General features: G+C 50.8%; 1 protein-coding gene across 9 annotated transcripts in view; it reads left to right on the forward strand.

The window, feature by feature from the left end:
- The window catches only part of MEGF11 (multiple EGF like domains 11), a 390,793-nt gene that overhangs the window by 373,994 nt on the left and 2,406 nt on the right, over nt 1–14,393 (forward strand). For 4 of the 9 annotated variants that reach the window (XM_018053635.1, XM_018053628.1, XM_018053629.1 and 1 more), the window contains 5 exons: nt 115–351; nt 1,826–1,944; nt 4,177–4,243; nt 4,896–4,997; nt 7,493–7,549. In XM_018053635.1, the coding sequence (XP_017909124.1) occupies nt 115–351; nt 1,826–1,944; nt 4,177–4,243; nt 4,896–4,997; nt 7,493–7,549 (582 nt within the window). Of the gene's footprint in view, nt 1–114; nt 352–1,825; nt 1,945–4,176; nt 4,244–4,895; nt 4,998–7,492; nt 7,550–7,759; nt 7,903–14,393 lie in introns of those variants that run through there. The other 5 variants (XM_018053630.1, XM_018053632.1, XM_018053633.1 and 2 more) reach the window with 5 other exon arrangements.

Consider the following 14,393-nt stretch of genomic DNA (forward strand, 5'->3'; position numbering starts at 1 on the left):
ATAGGGCCAAGACCTAAACCAGGGTCTCTCGACGTTAGAGGAGCCTAGCCACAGGCCGAGGCGACCTGAGAGGAAGCAGGCCTGCCTCCAGCTCAGCCCCGCCTCTGTCTGCAGCTGCCCTCATGATGGAGGAGCTGAACCCCTACACCAAGATCAGCCCAGCGCTGGGTGCAGAGCGGCACTCAGTGGGCGCCGTCACGGGAATCGTCCTCCTGTTGTTCCTCATCGTGGTGCTGCTGGGACTGTTTGCCTGGCGCCGGCGGCGACAAAAAGAGAAGGGCCGGGACCTGGCTCCCCGCGTCTCCTACACACCCGCCATGAGGATGGCCAGCACTGACTACTCCCTCTCAGGTGAGAGCTATGCCCCCAGCACCTCCCGCTGCCACCCCCCAGCACACGCACAACCCAGCAGGAACCCCGCGGTATTCTTGGGGACCCCGGGTTTATTGGTGCAGGTGGGTGGCGGTGCCTGCAGGGCTGGCTGCTCAGACTCACCTAGAGACAGTGGCGGCGAGCAGCAGGAGCTAACTTGGAAAGGTAGACAGGGTCCCCAGGGAATGTCACAGCTACGGTTAGCAGGCTTCTTTCATTTCTCCAGAGCTTCCCCCTCTCACTGGGCTTCAGTCGCAGAACGTCCACACGAAGCAGTAACTTGCCTAAATGCTGCAGGGGACCCTCTCCCCAGCCTGATGTCTGCACCACCTCAGGAAACCAGCCTTGGGGCCCACTGTCCAAGCCCCGTCTCATTTTTGCTGCCTTGGTGAAGGCCTCAGAGCACCCCTCCCTCCCAGTTCCCAGAGTTAGGAGGGCCCGATCTGCAGTGAGACGGGACAGTGCTGAAAGTGTGGGCTATGTCCCTCGAGACAGGTCTGCAGGAACCCAGCCTGTTCACAAATGTGGTACCAATGCCAGCAGGCATTCGATTTGGGAGTCCGAGAGGGGTGGGGATGGGGCTCTTGGGCCAACCCTTCCTCTCCCCTAACCCTAGACTGCTGCCTTAGAAATAAGAACAGCTTTTTGCTTCATATTTTATTAAACTGAAAAGGTCAAAGTGCCCTAACACTGCCCCCAGCCCTGAGCCACAGGAGGGTAGGCCTGCTGGGGGAAGCACAGGATGCCAGCTCTCCATAGCTGGCTCCACGGCTCATGGCTGCCTGAGAAAGCCCAGAGATCACGTCAGCCTGCTGACACGCCATTCCTGCTAAGTGCGGCCTACCATTTGCCCAGCTCTGTGCTACGCGCGGCACATCACAGGCCCAGGCACAGACCCTGCCTGAGAGAGCTGCTGGCCTGGGTGCCGCCCTGAGTTTCAGCCAAAGCTGAGATCCTCTGATGAAGTCCCAAAGCTTACAGATTTGGGGACTTTCTTCTCTGACCATAATAAGCAAGGTTGGCTGGGTTTTCCCAGACCATCCCCACTGGAATTCCCCAGCCCAGTGTGGAGGTCCTAGAATTTGCAGGAGGGCAAGGCCAGGAGTGGGGTTCTCTCTACAGCCTCACTACTGGGATCTGACCCCAGAGGAGGCAGGGGAGGGTCAGCTCAGCCCTACACAGCGACTCAAGGATACTGAGGCTGTCAAACTAACACTTCTCATGCTGGTACCACCGCCCACACTGGCACACTGCAAGCAGGGCCAACACAAGGAAAGGGGCAAGTCAGGCTCTACAAGTTTCCAGGGGGAACAGTAGACGCCAGGAAGCTCGGGGGATGGGGGACTCGGCTGCCTCTCTGCAGAGCACTCTCAAGGCGGCCACACCAAGCATTAGCTTAGGGCTGTCTCGTGGCAGGGGTATGATGGTATGTGGCACCTTGTTCTCTTCCCAGATTTGTCTCAAAGTAGCAGCCATGCCCAGTGCTTTTCCAATTCCAGCTACCACGCACTGGCGTGCGGGGGGCCTGCCACCAGCCAGGCCAGCACTCTGGACAGGAACAGCCCCACCAAGGTACCGGGCCCCTGACTCTCCCCAGTCCCCATCCACTCTCTTCCCACTGAGCCCTCCCCTCTGCCCGGGGAAGAAATTGCACCGTCACTAACCAGGGTCTGCATGGAACCAACTGCCAATACAATAAACAGAGCCCCGTGACCCCAAGTCTACACTCTATGAAGCGTGTATGAGGAAGCCAGCAGGCTCTATGGAGCCAACAAGGGCCATGTGACCAGTACACGCCACACGTGACCAACCCCCAGCATCACTCAGTGAACACACACCCCTATACCCTGTGTGTAACCAGCGGGTGCCAAGTCATGTGATCATCTTGTAATCATCTGTAGCCTTGTCACACACAACCACGTGACCACTTCTGCCTCATGTTAACACATAATGAAAACACCCCACCACTCATCACTGCAGTGTGTTACCAACACCATGTGTCCCACAAGCGCACAGAGTAACTGCCAGTGCTCAGGTACCACCTGACATCCTCGTACCTGGACACACTACATGTTGTCAGTACACACCCACAACATACGTTCCTATCAGAACCACCACACGAGACACGGAAACATCAGCCACAGCCCATGTTCCCACTGAGTCAGGCAGCACTTCAAGGTGTGTACCACCCTGGATAGGGCCCTCCCTCCCAGCTTCCAACATAATGCTGGCTGATGGCAAGATGTCCTTTTACATAAGTCACAGGCCCTTGGGCAAGGACGTCTCAGCACACACATGTACTAACCCTGCTCCCAGTATGCCAGGACCTATAATGGGCAGAGAGGTTCAGAAATGAGAAACAGCCCCAAAAGACCACAAGGTCAAAGGGCTCACACTGCACGCGTGCAGACATACACACCATGGATCATGGGGAGGTTGGGGCGGGGGGATTGGTACAATCCCAGGATTCCTGGCTTCTTGTACCTCTGTCCTGGGTCAGAAACATGTACAAGAGCACAGTTTTCATCCCTAGGCCTGTGCCTTAGAGCTATAGGGATCATTTCTCCCCCTCTGCCCCACAGAAAACATCCACAGACCACAGATCTGGTAGGAGTGCATCCTGAACCCCCCCAGCAACAACAACACAGACCCCGTACAGCCCCAAGAGCTACTACTATCAAGCCAGCACCCAAAGGTCACTCTTCAGGGCTCTCAGCTTCAGTTCTCCTATGGAATGGGAGTGCTGCATGCAAAGGGACCTTGAGGTCCACACGCCAAGCCTGTGACCATCAGCTCAACCCAGCCTCACAGCTTTAGGCCTATCTGAGGAGCCAAGGGAAAGGAGTCCAGAAGTTTTCCAGTAGGAGGCCCTTGATTAACAAGAGCCACGTTATCAAGGCTACAGCAGACCCGAGGGAAAGGATGCCAGGGATGAGGGGCCAAGTCCCTGTGTCCCTGTCATTCTTAGTCTCATTCTAACAGCGAAGTACCAGTCACCTTCTGTCACTAAGTCAGGGGGTGGAGTTACTACAGTGCAGCCCACTTGGTGATTCTCTGGCTCACTTCACCCTAGGGCCCCAAAGCAGTTCCGTGTAGTCAAGAACCCTCAGCCTAGCAGATGTGTAGCAGGGGCAAGCAGCTGTGATGCCACGGAAAGGACATGGGTCTAGGAGCTGAGACCTGAGGTGTAGACCCAGCTCTTCTGTGTGTGACCCTGCATAGGGCCCACGAGCAGCACTCAGGTCCCCATCTGTGAAATGAGAACAACGATCCTTGCCTCACATGAAGGGCAGCTGTGAGAGTGCAGGACGCTATCCGGACGCCTTCCCCTCGTCACATGAAAGGGAGACTCTCCCTCAGCCTGGATCAAGCAGCAGAGGGGACGCTGATGCTGCAGGCAGCCTCGGCGCCGCCCCCTCTGCTGGGGATGGCCTCATGCTGCAGCCGAGACACTGCCACACACCCTGTCTCCCAACGCTCAGCCCCACCCACTGACCTGCCTCCCCCACCAGGGCCAGCTTGGCTCAGGTCAGTTCTTGGCTCCCCTTTGTCCCAGGGGCCTGGAAGCCCTCCAGCTTCAGCCAGACAGCTTAGATGGGGACATATGCTCGGCTCCCACTGGGCCCAGCCACACCATGGTGGCCTGTCATGGAACACTTACCTTGTCCATCCCCCCAACGACCTAGCACCTAGGTGGGTCAGAGTCATCACAGGGGTGGTACACGAGGGTGGGCAAAAGCAAAGGCTGGGCAGGGGCATCTCAAGGGCACTAGATATTAACTCGTTCTCCTGCTTTCCAAACAGCTCAGTAACAAGTCCCTTGACAGAGACATGGCAGGCTGGACCCCCTACAGCTATGTGAACGTGTTAGGTCAGTAGTGGTTTGAGTCTGGTCCCTGGCCATCATGCCCCGCCATCTTCTCCTTCTCCCACATTGACAGGGGCCCTGTCCCAGCTCCAAGAGAGAGTTAGTAGATAAATCTTAAGCATGATTTCCCCCAGGAAAAAGAGGTGTGGGGAGGAAACTCAAGCCCCTATTTCAGTTCTCATAAGCAGATGAAGCCCAGGGCCCCTTTCATTCCTATTAGGGGATAGGTGAGGGTGGCTGTGACCAGGACCACAAGGGAGAAAGCCTGGGTCCAGGTGTGGGGATTCAGGTTGGAGGCAAAAGATGCACTTACCATCTGGGAAAAGGACCCCCTGCCTGAGCCAGGCCCTACCACAAGGTGCCCCATTCAAGGGCTTCTTCCCACTGCCCCACTGCCCTGGTGACACTAATTCCTGAGGGGGGTGGGGTGAGGGATGGGGGTGAGAGGCAGCAAGGCCATTTGGCCTCACCTCTAGCAAACCCCCCTGGACCCACTGGCTCTAGGCTCCCTCGGATGCTACACGGAAGCCCTAATTCCCGTCAACCTGCTCCACCCTGCCTCTTGTCCCCCCTCCCACCCCTGTATTATGCACCCCTCCCCTGCCATACCAGGGCCCTGGGAATAATGGCTGCTCCCTGTCATTCCTCTCACTAGACTCCCATTTCCAGATCAGTGCCCTGGAGGCCAGGTACCCGCCCGAAGACTTCTACATTGAACTTAGACACCTCAGTCGCCCCGCTGAGCTACACTCGCCAGGTTAGACTCCCAGCCCTATACCCTCTATCCCCTGGACCCCTGAGGCCATCCTTTCAGACCAGACCCAGCACCTACCCCAAATCCCCTTCCTATCCCTTAACCCACCCCATGGACCCAGAACTCTCCCTGTTGAGCCCCTTCCCTCTGACAAGCCTAGATCCCCATGGGAAGAAGGAAACCTGTCTGGATCCCTCAGTCATTCCTGCCATCATGCTCAGCGGATATGTACAAACTGCACCTGGTTTTACGTGGAGGGAACACAGCGTAACCACACTCCCTGCAGACCATGGACTACAACCCAAAACCACTGAGAAACGACTTGGGGGTGGCCACATCTTTGGGCCCAAGGGTGTGGATGACAGAGTAGACTGGCCAAAAAGCCCAGAGTCTCCCAGAGGGAGAGCCCAGACCAAGCACTCCTAGATCCAAGGGCAGGTGGTCCAGGAGGGACCTAGAGAGGCTGAGGCCGGATGTGCCAACCAGCATCCTCTGGGCCCATATATTAGGCTCAAACCTGGTAGCTTGGGAAAGATGCAAAAATGAGACTTTGAAGGTCAGTCCCTACTGTGGGAGGAGGTGGGGTAGGAGTTACAGAAGTAGGTCCAATGAACAGAGAATTTGGGCCCCCAACAAAGTGCCCCTGCCCTTGAGGGCACCCTGAACACTCTTGGGGCCTAAATTCAGGCTCTAGCTGGTTCCTAGAGCTCAACTGAAATGCAGCTCTAGCAACCCCTGCAGGTCTCTGGGTCCAGGGAAAGTAAGAAGAGCAAAGGTCTGAACTCATCTACCCAGTAAGTAGTTATGGGCTTCAGAAATCCTGGGCTTATACCCAGGAGGCTGTGCTCCCGGCTGTCAGCCCCTTGAGCAGTGCTCAGGACATTCAATAATCCCACAGAATACAATCCCCACCCCCTGCAACATACACAAACACACACACACACACACACACACACACACACACACACACTCACCACCCTGCACCCCTTTCCACTTGGAAGCATCCTCTGGGCTCAGCCCAGATCTCTCTCTTCAACTACTACAGACAACGCCACCACACGTCATGTTTTGGCTTACACTGATAGGCTAGTAAACAATGGGAAGAGTGCACTGCAGGACATCTGGGTTCTACATGGAGCTCACCTTCTCACTTGTTGGTGCGGTCTCAGACAAGTCATTGCCTTTGAGTCTGAATTCTGTTCTATAAAAAGGGAGTTAACTTTTTAATAGCCTAGCCTCCATCCCTCAGGGAGAGCAAAGGAAGCCCCTGGTCCCAGGGGTTCAGATTGTTGCTGTCCTATTTCTGAAGGGCACAGGTACCTATAGGTCCTTTAGAAGAATAGCAAACTTGAGAAAACTTGGACTTGGCTCTACTCTATCACTCAGTACCATGTGGTAGGCAGGGAGACAGAAGGAGGCTTCCACAAATTCCACTAAGGAAGTCTATATGGAGGCGGCATGAGGAGGTATCAGAACAGCCATGTGTTGGTCTTCGGTGTCAGACACTGGGGAGAGTTAAGTGGACTCTAACTGTATTTTAGTAAGCACTTGCTGCATCCCTTGACTAATACTGCAGCCTCAGTTAAAAGCTGGGGGCGGGGGTGGGGGTGGGGGCGGGCGGGAAGGCTTTGACTGTGAGCTCAAGTCATTACTGTCCAAATTCAAAATATCATATAGTTTCTTTTCTGGGATCACCAGCAGCGAAGAATGTGAGCTTGGTCCCTGAAGTTTCATGTCTTTCCTACCTCTGGCTGGTGCTGAGGACCATGCATTGTGGGAGCCTAGGATAAACTGTGGTAGCCAAAAGGGAAAAAAGAATCCTTGGGATTGAAAAACACTGGCAATACTGTTCAAAGACAACTCTCAATTATGTGCATATAGTCCACCCAAAAAAGTGGGGGCAGGGGACTAAAAGAGCTGACTGGCTGGGAATGACTATATAACCTGTTGAGAGGACTAATCAACCTCAGCTGCCTGTCCACCTCCCTCTGGCTCCCCTCAATTGAGTATCGGATCCACAAGGGGAGAGACAGGCAAGACTAGAGCTATGAGGTGAGAAAGTCTTCACCCTCATTCCAAAATCCAACAGAATTGGAGTTTGGAATGTCATACACCCTTCCCCCAAGCTAAGAACTGGTCCTGATTCATTCCCTATCCTATATTCTTGGAACCTGGAACTTCACTTACAGTGACTGTAGGTGGCATCAGAACTGCCTGTGATCACCTCCAGGAAGACATTCCCCTCAAAGAGGTTACAGAGCAGTAGCGCTAAATATGTGGGGGGTGCTAGAGCTCACCACTTAGGCGTAGGAGCTTTTTAAAGAATTCTCATATGGTCAAGATGACTTAGAGGAGATTAAACCCCGAGTAATTTTCTAGAACTAAAGAACTATTTTCTGGGTAGGAGAGAACAGGAATAATAATAATAATAATACATGTAGTCTAAGTAAACTTCATTCACCCCTCTATTTTTCTTTCCTTTTTCTATTTTTACGCAGGTGCTTGTGGAATGGATAGACGTCAGAACACATACGTTATGGACAAAGGCTTCAAAGGTAGAGTATCTAATCATGATGTACCGTTAGGAAGGCTAAGAAAGATAAAGAATGCAAATCTGAAATTGCCAGGGTTTCTACCAGAGACAAAACTACGCATTTCCTCCCCCCACTCCCCAAAAAAGTTAAAGACCACAAACCTGGAACGGCTGAGTAGCTCTGCCCAGGAGGAGCAATCATAATAATAACAATTTCATCTTTTGATTTCAGTTGCACCTGCTTAGGAAATGCTTGTGGGATTTTTTATAGATGCCAACTAAATGTCTTCGGAAATGCAGAACGTCATTATCCTACCAATTAGTATGAGTTCAATTGATTATGAAATCTGAAATAAAGTCTATCTACTTGCCCCAGAGGCCTCCTGTCATTGCGCTGGCGAGGAATGCCACCCTGTACCTGCTGGCTTTCTGGGGGCGTAAGGAATGAAATGACACCTAGCGTTACTGTTGTACGATGCCCCATCTTTACGAGGTCTCTGTCCCATAGAGCAGAGAAGCTAGGACTAATCCCCAGCACATGAGAACTGCAAGTCAGATCATCCCTCTAGGAAGTATACAGGTAAAGCCACAGATGAAAGGTCAGGTCCTTTCCCAGGCTTAGGGCCTAGGTTTAAAATGAAAGAATGTATGAAATAGGTGGCTTTGAAATTATGTCACTTATTAACTATGACAAACCTCTCCAAGGCCCAGTTTCCTCAATTGCAACGTTGAGATAAGTATGCATGTCCTACGGTCTAACAAGGTTACCCTGAGTATGCGATAAAAATCAGATTGGAAGAGTTTTTGCATACTGTACAGGATTATACTGATGTAACAGAGTTGTCCCTTTGTCTCTGAAATCTATTCAAGAATCTCAGCCTGGGATTTCCCTGGTAATCCAGTGCCTAAGACTATGCTCCCAATGCAGGGGGCCTGGGTTCTATCCCTGGTTGGGAAAGCAGGCCCCACTTGCCACAACCAAGACCTTGCATAGCCAAATTAAATTTTAAAAAAAGAAACTCAGCCAAACTGAAAGAGATAAGACTTACAGCAACAATCCCAGTGGATATCCTAAATCAACCTGTGTACCACAATCACCTGGAAAGCTTGTTAAAATTACAGATGCCCACACCCTGCGTCCCCAAGATTCTGACGCAACAGATCAAGAGTGCTGAGTGCCTCAGGGTATCCTTATGTAGCAGATCACCTAACACTTACAAACCACTGGTCTAGACTGATTCAGATTTCCCATCAGATTTAGCCTAAGATATTCCTGAGACACAACTATTTCCTAACCAAGGAGAGCTAGTCATATACAGCCCTTTGTGGGGTGGTTACTAGAAGTAGGGGGTGCTTACTAGAAGTAGGGGGTGCTTACTAGAAGTAGGGGGTGCTTACTAGAAGTAGGGGGTGCTTACTAGAAGTAGGGGGTGCTTACTAGAAGTAGGGGGTGCTTACTAGAAGTAGGGGGTGCTAGGGGCAGGTGGCGGTGAGCTCTGTGTTCTGAACACAAGGGCAGGAAGAACAAGTCTCCACCAGCACATGTTAAGATGTGCATTGCCCAAGAGAACTATCTGGGGACAGGCAGCCACCCATAGCCTCCTGGTCAGCAAAGAACCCTATACCCTTGGGAGCATCATTCTGGCAATTTTTTTTTTTTTTTTGGACTTAAACCACCTGAATGAAAGCGAGCACCATCATAGTAGATGAAGCTAAACAACAGAAAGGCAACTATACTGTTTCATCACCATGATCCTGGACCTCGGTTTCTCCAAGAGGCATGGGCCCTTGACACCTCTGAGAATACCCATTACTCAAGCCTGAATGAACACAGACAGGCCCAGACACCGCAGTACATGAACACACATTTCCCAGCGCACTTTGTGTCCTGCGCATTGTGGTAAGAGCTGTTACTCGCAGCCACGAATGCGAAACGCAGTTAAGGACAGCAGTGTCCCAGCCTCGGCATCACGCACCCCTGTTCTGTGGGATCATCCATCTGAGTCTGAGTGCAGGGGAGGCCGAGCAGGCTAGCGGCCAGGTTTCGTTTCACCACCCTGACTATAAATCTCATCCTCTAAACTGGAGAGAAAAGAGGGCTATATAGGCAAATGTACCAACAGGTATTAGGGATCAACATACCAGAAACCAGAGGAAAACAGAAAATCACAGGTCACAGCTTTACACGTATCAGGGACATGGAATAAACCCCACCAACTGGATGTCCCCCAAAACACATTCAATAAACAAGTTATGTACCAGGAGTGGAATTATTTCCTAAAACTGCTGGGCCAGACCAAATCAGTGGTTATCAGAGTTAAGAGTGTTAGTGTTCTCTGAACTCAGTGGGAAAGAGACCTGATCTGGGAGTTAAAAGATTTGGGTTCTACGGGGCAATTCCCTGAGAGTCCAGTGGTTAGGACTTGGCGCTTTCACTGCCAGAGCCCACGGTCAATCCTGAGTTGAGGAATGAAGATTCTGCAAGCCTCAGAACTCAGACAAAAAATTAAAAGAAAAAGGAAAAAAAAGAACTGAGTTCTAGTCTTGGTTCTTGCTGTGTAGCCCTGATTCGATCACGGGGCTGTTTTCTGGGTCTTGGTTTCTTCCTCTATTAGGACAGGGTCTCTAAAGCCCTTTCCAGCTCTGACATGCTAAATCTTAACGCAATTCAGTCAATGCTCCGTCTCTCCCGTTACTTCTGAAGACCTTCCCTTGTCATCCAGGAGGGTGCATGAGGCCATTCACACTGCCAACCCCATTCTCTCTAAACACCTTTCCATCTCTCCTTCCCCTTCCTGACCCTCACAATTATTCTCCAACAAACTGCTTCATGACAACACTTTTCTGTCATGCATTTCAAAGTGCTATAGAAGAAATCCTCCCCACTAGTCTCCATCACCCTTATCCTGAAATCCTGGGTCCTACTGCTGCTCACTTTCCCCACCTGTAGGCCCCTTGCTAATCCAACCTTCAGGTGTCTCCTTGCAGTAACCTTGGCTTCCAAGGTAATCAGGAGCCCACTGACATCATGACATCTTCCATTATAAGATGAAGACTTTTTTCAGCCACTTTTTTCCCCCTCCCTCCAGTTCTCCTTCTGGCCCTGAAATCTCCAACTCCTCTCCCCAGTCCTTATCTCTCAATCAAGAGAAAGGTGGGAAGTCAGGGCCCAGGAAGAGAAAAGGCAGTGTGGCCTCCTAATATGAGTAGGCTGAGAAGAAAAGAGATGGGTATTTGGTGCCTGGGTTTTCAGCAATAGTGAAATATTGGCCTTAACTAGATGATAATGTGAACCTAAAGGCTGGGGTTGGGTTTCCCTGGTGAATCAATGTTAAAGAATCCACTTGCCAAAGCAGGAGACTCAGGTTGGATCCCTGGATCAGGAAATCCCCTGAAGAAATGGCAACCCACTCTCGTTTTTTCGCCTGGGAAATTCCATGTCAGCTATAGCCCATGGGGTTGCAAAGAGTCGGACACAACTTAGTGACTGAACAAAGGCTAGTGTTAAGCTCAAATCCTACTCACAAGGTGGCCTTGGAAAGTCATTTCCCCTTCTCGATTTGCTGCTTCCATTATAAGATGAACATGTTTCAACCAGCTCATTTCAGAGACCCCTTCTGCCTCTGATAGTATGTGGCTGTATGTGATTTGGGAGAGGTAGGAACTATGTGAGAAGCAGTACCAGGGCATTATAGGGCTACATCTGCCGGCTTGATGCTAATTACAGGCCTTGAAAGAGCAACTCCCCAGAGCTTGGGTAGCCTTGCTTGAAGCTTCCCTTTTCTTTGCAACACGCCTGAAGTGCAGACACTGGCACAGAAGTGGGGCTATAAAAAGACGAGGAAGTGTCCTAAAGCAGCTGGTTATTCTTCCCCTTGCCCTGCCCTCCCTCAGGGCAGGCAGGTAGATGACTCATCGGGAGAGAGGAAGAGCTTCCTGAAGTATAGTTTTCCAGCTGGCCTTGCCCTTCCCCTCCCTCCAGTCCTTAGAAGTAGAATCCAGATTATTCTGTATTTCAACACCCTGCCAACGCTACCTCAAAACACACGCGCATGCGCACACACTCTTCTCCATCTTTTTGTCTTTACCTCTGGTCCCTTTATGGATGATACAGCTGCTCCCTGAAACTAGCCCCCATTCCCACAAAACCAAGCTTCTCTTTTATCCATTTAGATGCATCCTTTGCTACAGAGCAAACTCTATTTCCCCAAACTTGAAAGCAGCCAGCTTTTCTGGTGGATACAAGAGCTGCACTACTGGTAGGCTGAATCTCTGTTCAGCAAGGAGCTAGTGTCAAGGCTTGCCCAATGCTGTAACAATCGGTCATGGGATGGCCACAAAAAGCCTACAGCTTGGCTTTCTCAGCAGAACTGGGCCCCACAGGTCAAACACCCTCCTTGTTGAGGGCGAACTGTACCTTCAGATACAGATACAGTTTGCAGTTAGGGTATAAGAGAGGAGGCTGTTGTCGTTAAGTCAGGTCCAACTCTTCTGTGACCCCCTGGACTGTCACCCACCAGGCTCCTCTGTCCTTGGAATTCTCAGAGCAAGAATACTGGAGTGGGCAGGCATTCCCTTCTCCAGGGGATCCTCTTGACCCAGGAAGTGAGCCCCAGTCTCCCAAATTGCAGGAAGATTCTTTACCATCTGAGTCACCAGAGAAGTCCATAAACAGGGTAACAAAATGTGAGGGGAAAACATCTTGATTGGGTATCAGAGAAGGTAGGGGTTGTCCTAACTTACTAGCATTAGGCAAACTTTATGAGCTTCAGTTTCCTCATGTCTAAAGTAGTAATATTAGTCCTCACTGCGTGGGCCCCCGGCACAGATGTAACAAGAATCAAATGATCTAACTGGAGTGAGCAGAGACCAGCTATGTGTGCTATAAAGCGAGCTCGAGCTACCACTAATCATCCAATTTTAGAAAATATGTAACTGAATCAGGTGCCAATCAAAGCAAAAGGATGTGCCTGCATGGGGAGGAGGGGCGAGGTGTAGGACTTTCCACTCAGGGAGCAGCCCTTTAAGCAACACTGGAAGTCCTCAGCTTCCACGTAAGCAGCTGAGTCATACTGCCTTACTACTTGGCTGGGAAAGTCAGAGAACCTCAAGTGGGAACAGTTGGCTAGCTGGGGTTCTTAGACTTAATTAACCCCAATCCACTTATACTAAGGAACAAAGTATTCACTAGAAGCAATTTAATGTGGCTCAGGTAGGTCATGACCAAGGACCCACAGCCACCTCCCCCCGATGAGCACCTCACCAGCAGTTAGGACAATCCAGCCTCCCTTTAGCCTCTGCTAGGGCTGGCTGGGACTGCTATCTAGCAAGGATGTTTTCTCAGGACTTCCCTAGTGGTCCAGGGGTTAAGAATCAGCCTGCTAATGCAGGGGCATAAATTGGACCCCTGGTCCAGAAAGATCCCACCTGCCAGGAGCAACTAAGCCTGTGCACCACAACTACTGAGTCTATGCACTAGAGCCTGGAGGCACAGCTATGGAAGCCAGCTCGCCTAGAGCCCGTGCTCCACAACAAATGCCACCCCGAGAGCAGTCGGCACACGGCAACGAAGAGTCGCCTCCACTCACCACAACTAGAGAAAAAGCCTGAGGGCAGCAACGAAGACCAAGGAGAGCCAAGAAGAATTTTTAGAAAATATTTCTCCTCTCTAGGGTTCTAGGCTAGAGAGGGCACAAACTATGAACGGACCCAAGGCTCACATCTCTCTCTCTCCACTTGTGGGCTAAGTTGTGGCACAATGTGCTCTGAGCCTGGTTTTGGAGCTTGCTTTAATACCAATGACCAGTGTGACCCTGGGGAAGTCACTGCCCTATTCAAACCTCAATTTCCTCATTAAGTAGTAAAGCGGAAGGGGAAATAATTATTACTGCTGTGCCTACACTAGAAGGAACTAATAGGTGAATGCAGTTTTGTACAAGATTGAGAAAACGTTAATTGTGAAAACAAACATAAATAACCCTACACTAACAAAGAAGTGTTAGTCGCATCTGACTCTGCGAACCGATGCACTATAGCCTGCCAGGCTCCTCTGTCCATGGGATTCTCCAGGGAAGAATACTGGAGTGGGTAGCCATTCTCTTCTCCAAGGGATCTTCCTGACCCAGGGGTCAAACCCAGGTCCCCTGCATTGCAGGCAGATTCTTTACCAGCTAAGCCACTAGGGAATCCCAACCAAAAAAAGTAAATCCCCTACAACCAGTTCCCTGTTGTGGGAGACTCCTGCGGCGGCACACATGTCAACTACTCTGCAGTCACGTGGAGTGTCCTCTCCCTGGAGGTACCTCCAGTCACCTCCTGAATTACATTACCACTTCCACTTCTTTACATTTTTATTAATTTCACAAGTTGGAGGCAGAAGGCATAGATAAAGAGCGGCCCAAAATGTAATCTATGGTGGTTCTAGGGAAAGATCATCTGAAAATTTTACCATCTGCTACCACTTATAGAAATTTAGAGCTGAGAAACAGAAATTTCACCATCTGCTACCACTTAAAAGAAATTTAGACTTCTAAGATCACTCTTGACTAAAGTCCCTGCAACTCAGTGCTTATTTCTAGAGCCCCCTGGCTGGCAGAGCCTAGGAGGAGGGCCAGAACTGCCAGATTAGTCTTCTGCTTTTTCTGGGCAAATTCTGCCACATTTGAAACAATCAACAGGAGGCAGGAATTTTCCCCCAAAAGGTGAAACAGCAGAGAGACTGAAGGAAGGGTTCCCCTTTCCTTGTGACTCCCAGTGACAAAGAAAACCTTCTTCCTCCAGGGAGCTACAGTTACCTTGCTTCATATTTGGAAATTAGTTTGCAACCTTTCATACCCTAATATACTCGAAAGTCTTAGGGATGACGC

This window comes from Capra hircus, chromosome 10 (assembly GCF_001704415.2).
Source record: "Capra hircus breed San Clemente chromosome 10, ASM170441v1, whole genome shotgun sequence".
In the NCBI taxonomy this organism is placed as follows: Eukaryota; Metazoa; Chordata; class Mammalia; order Artiodactyla; family Bovidae; genus Capra; species Capra hircus.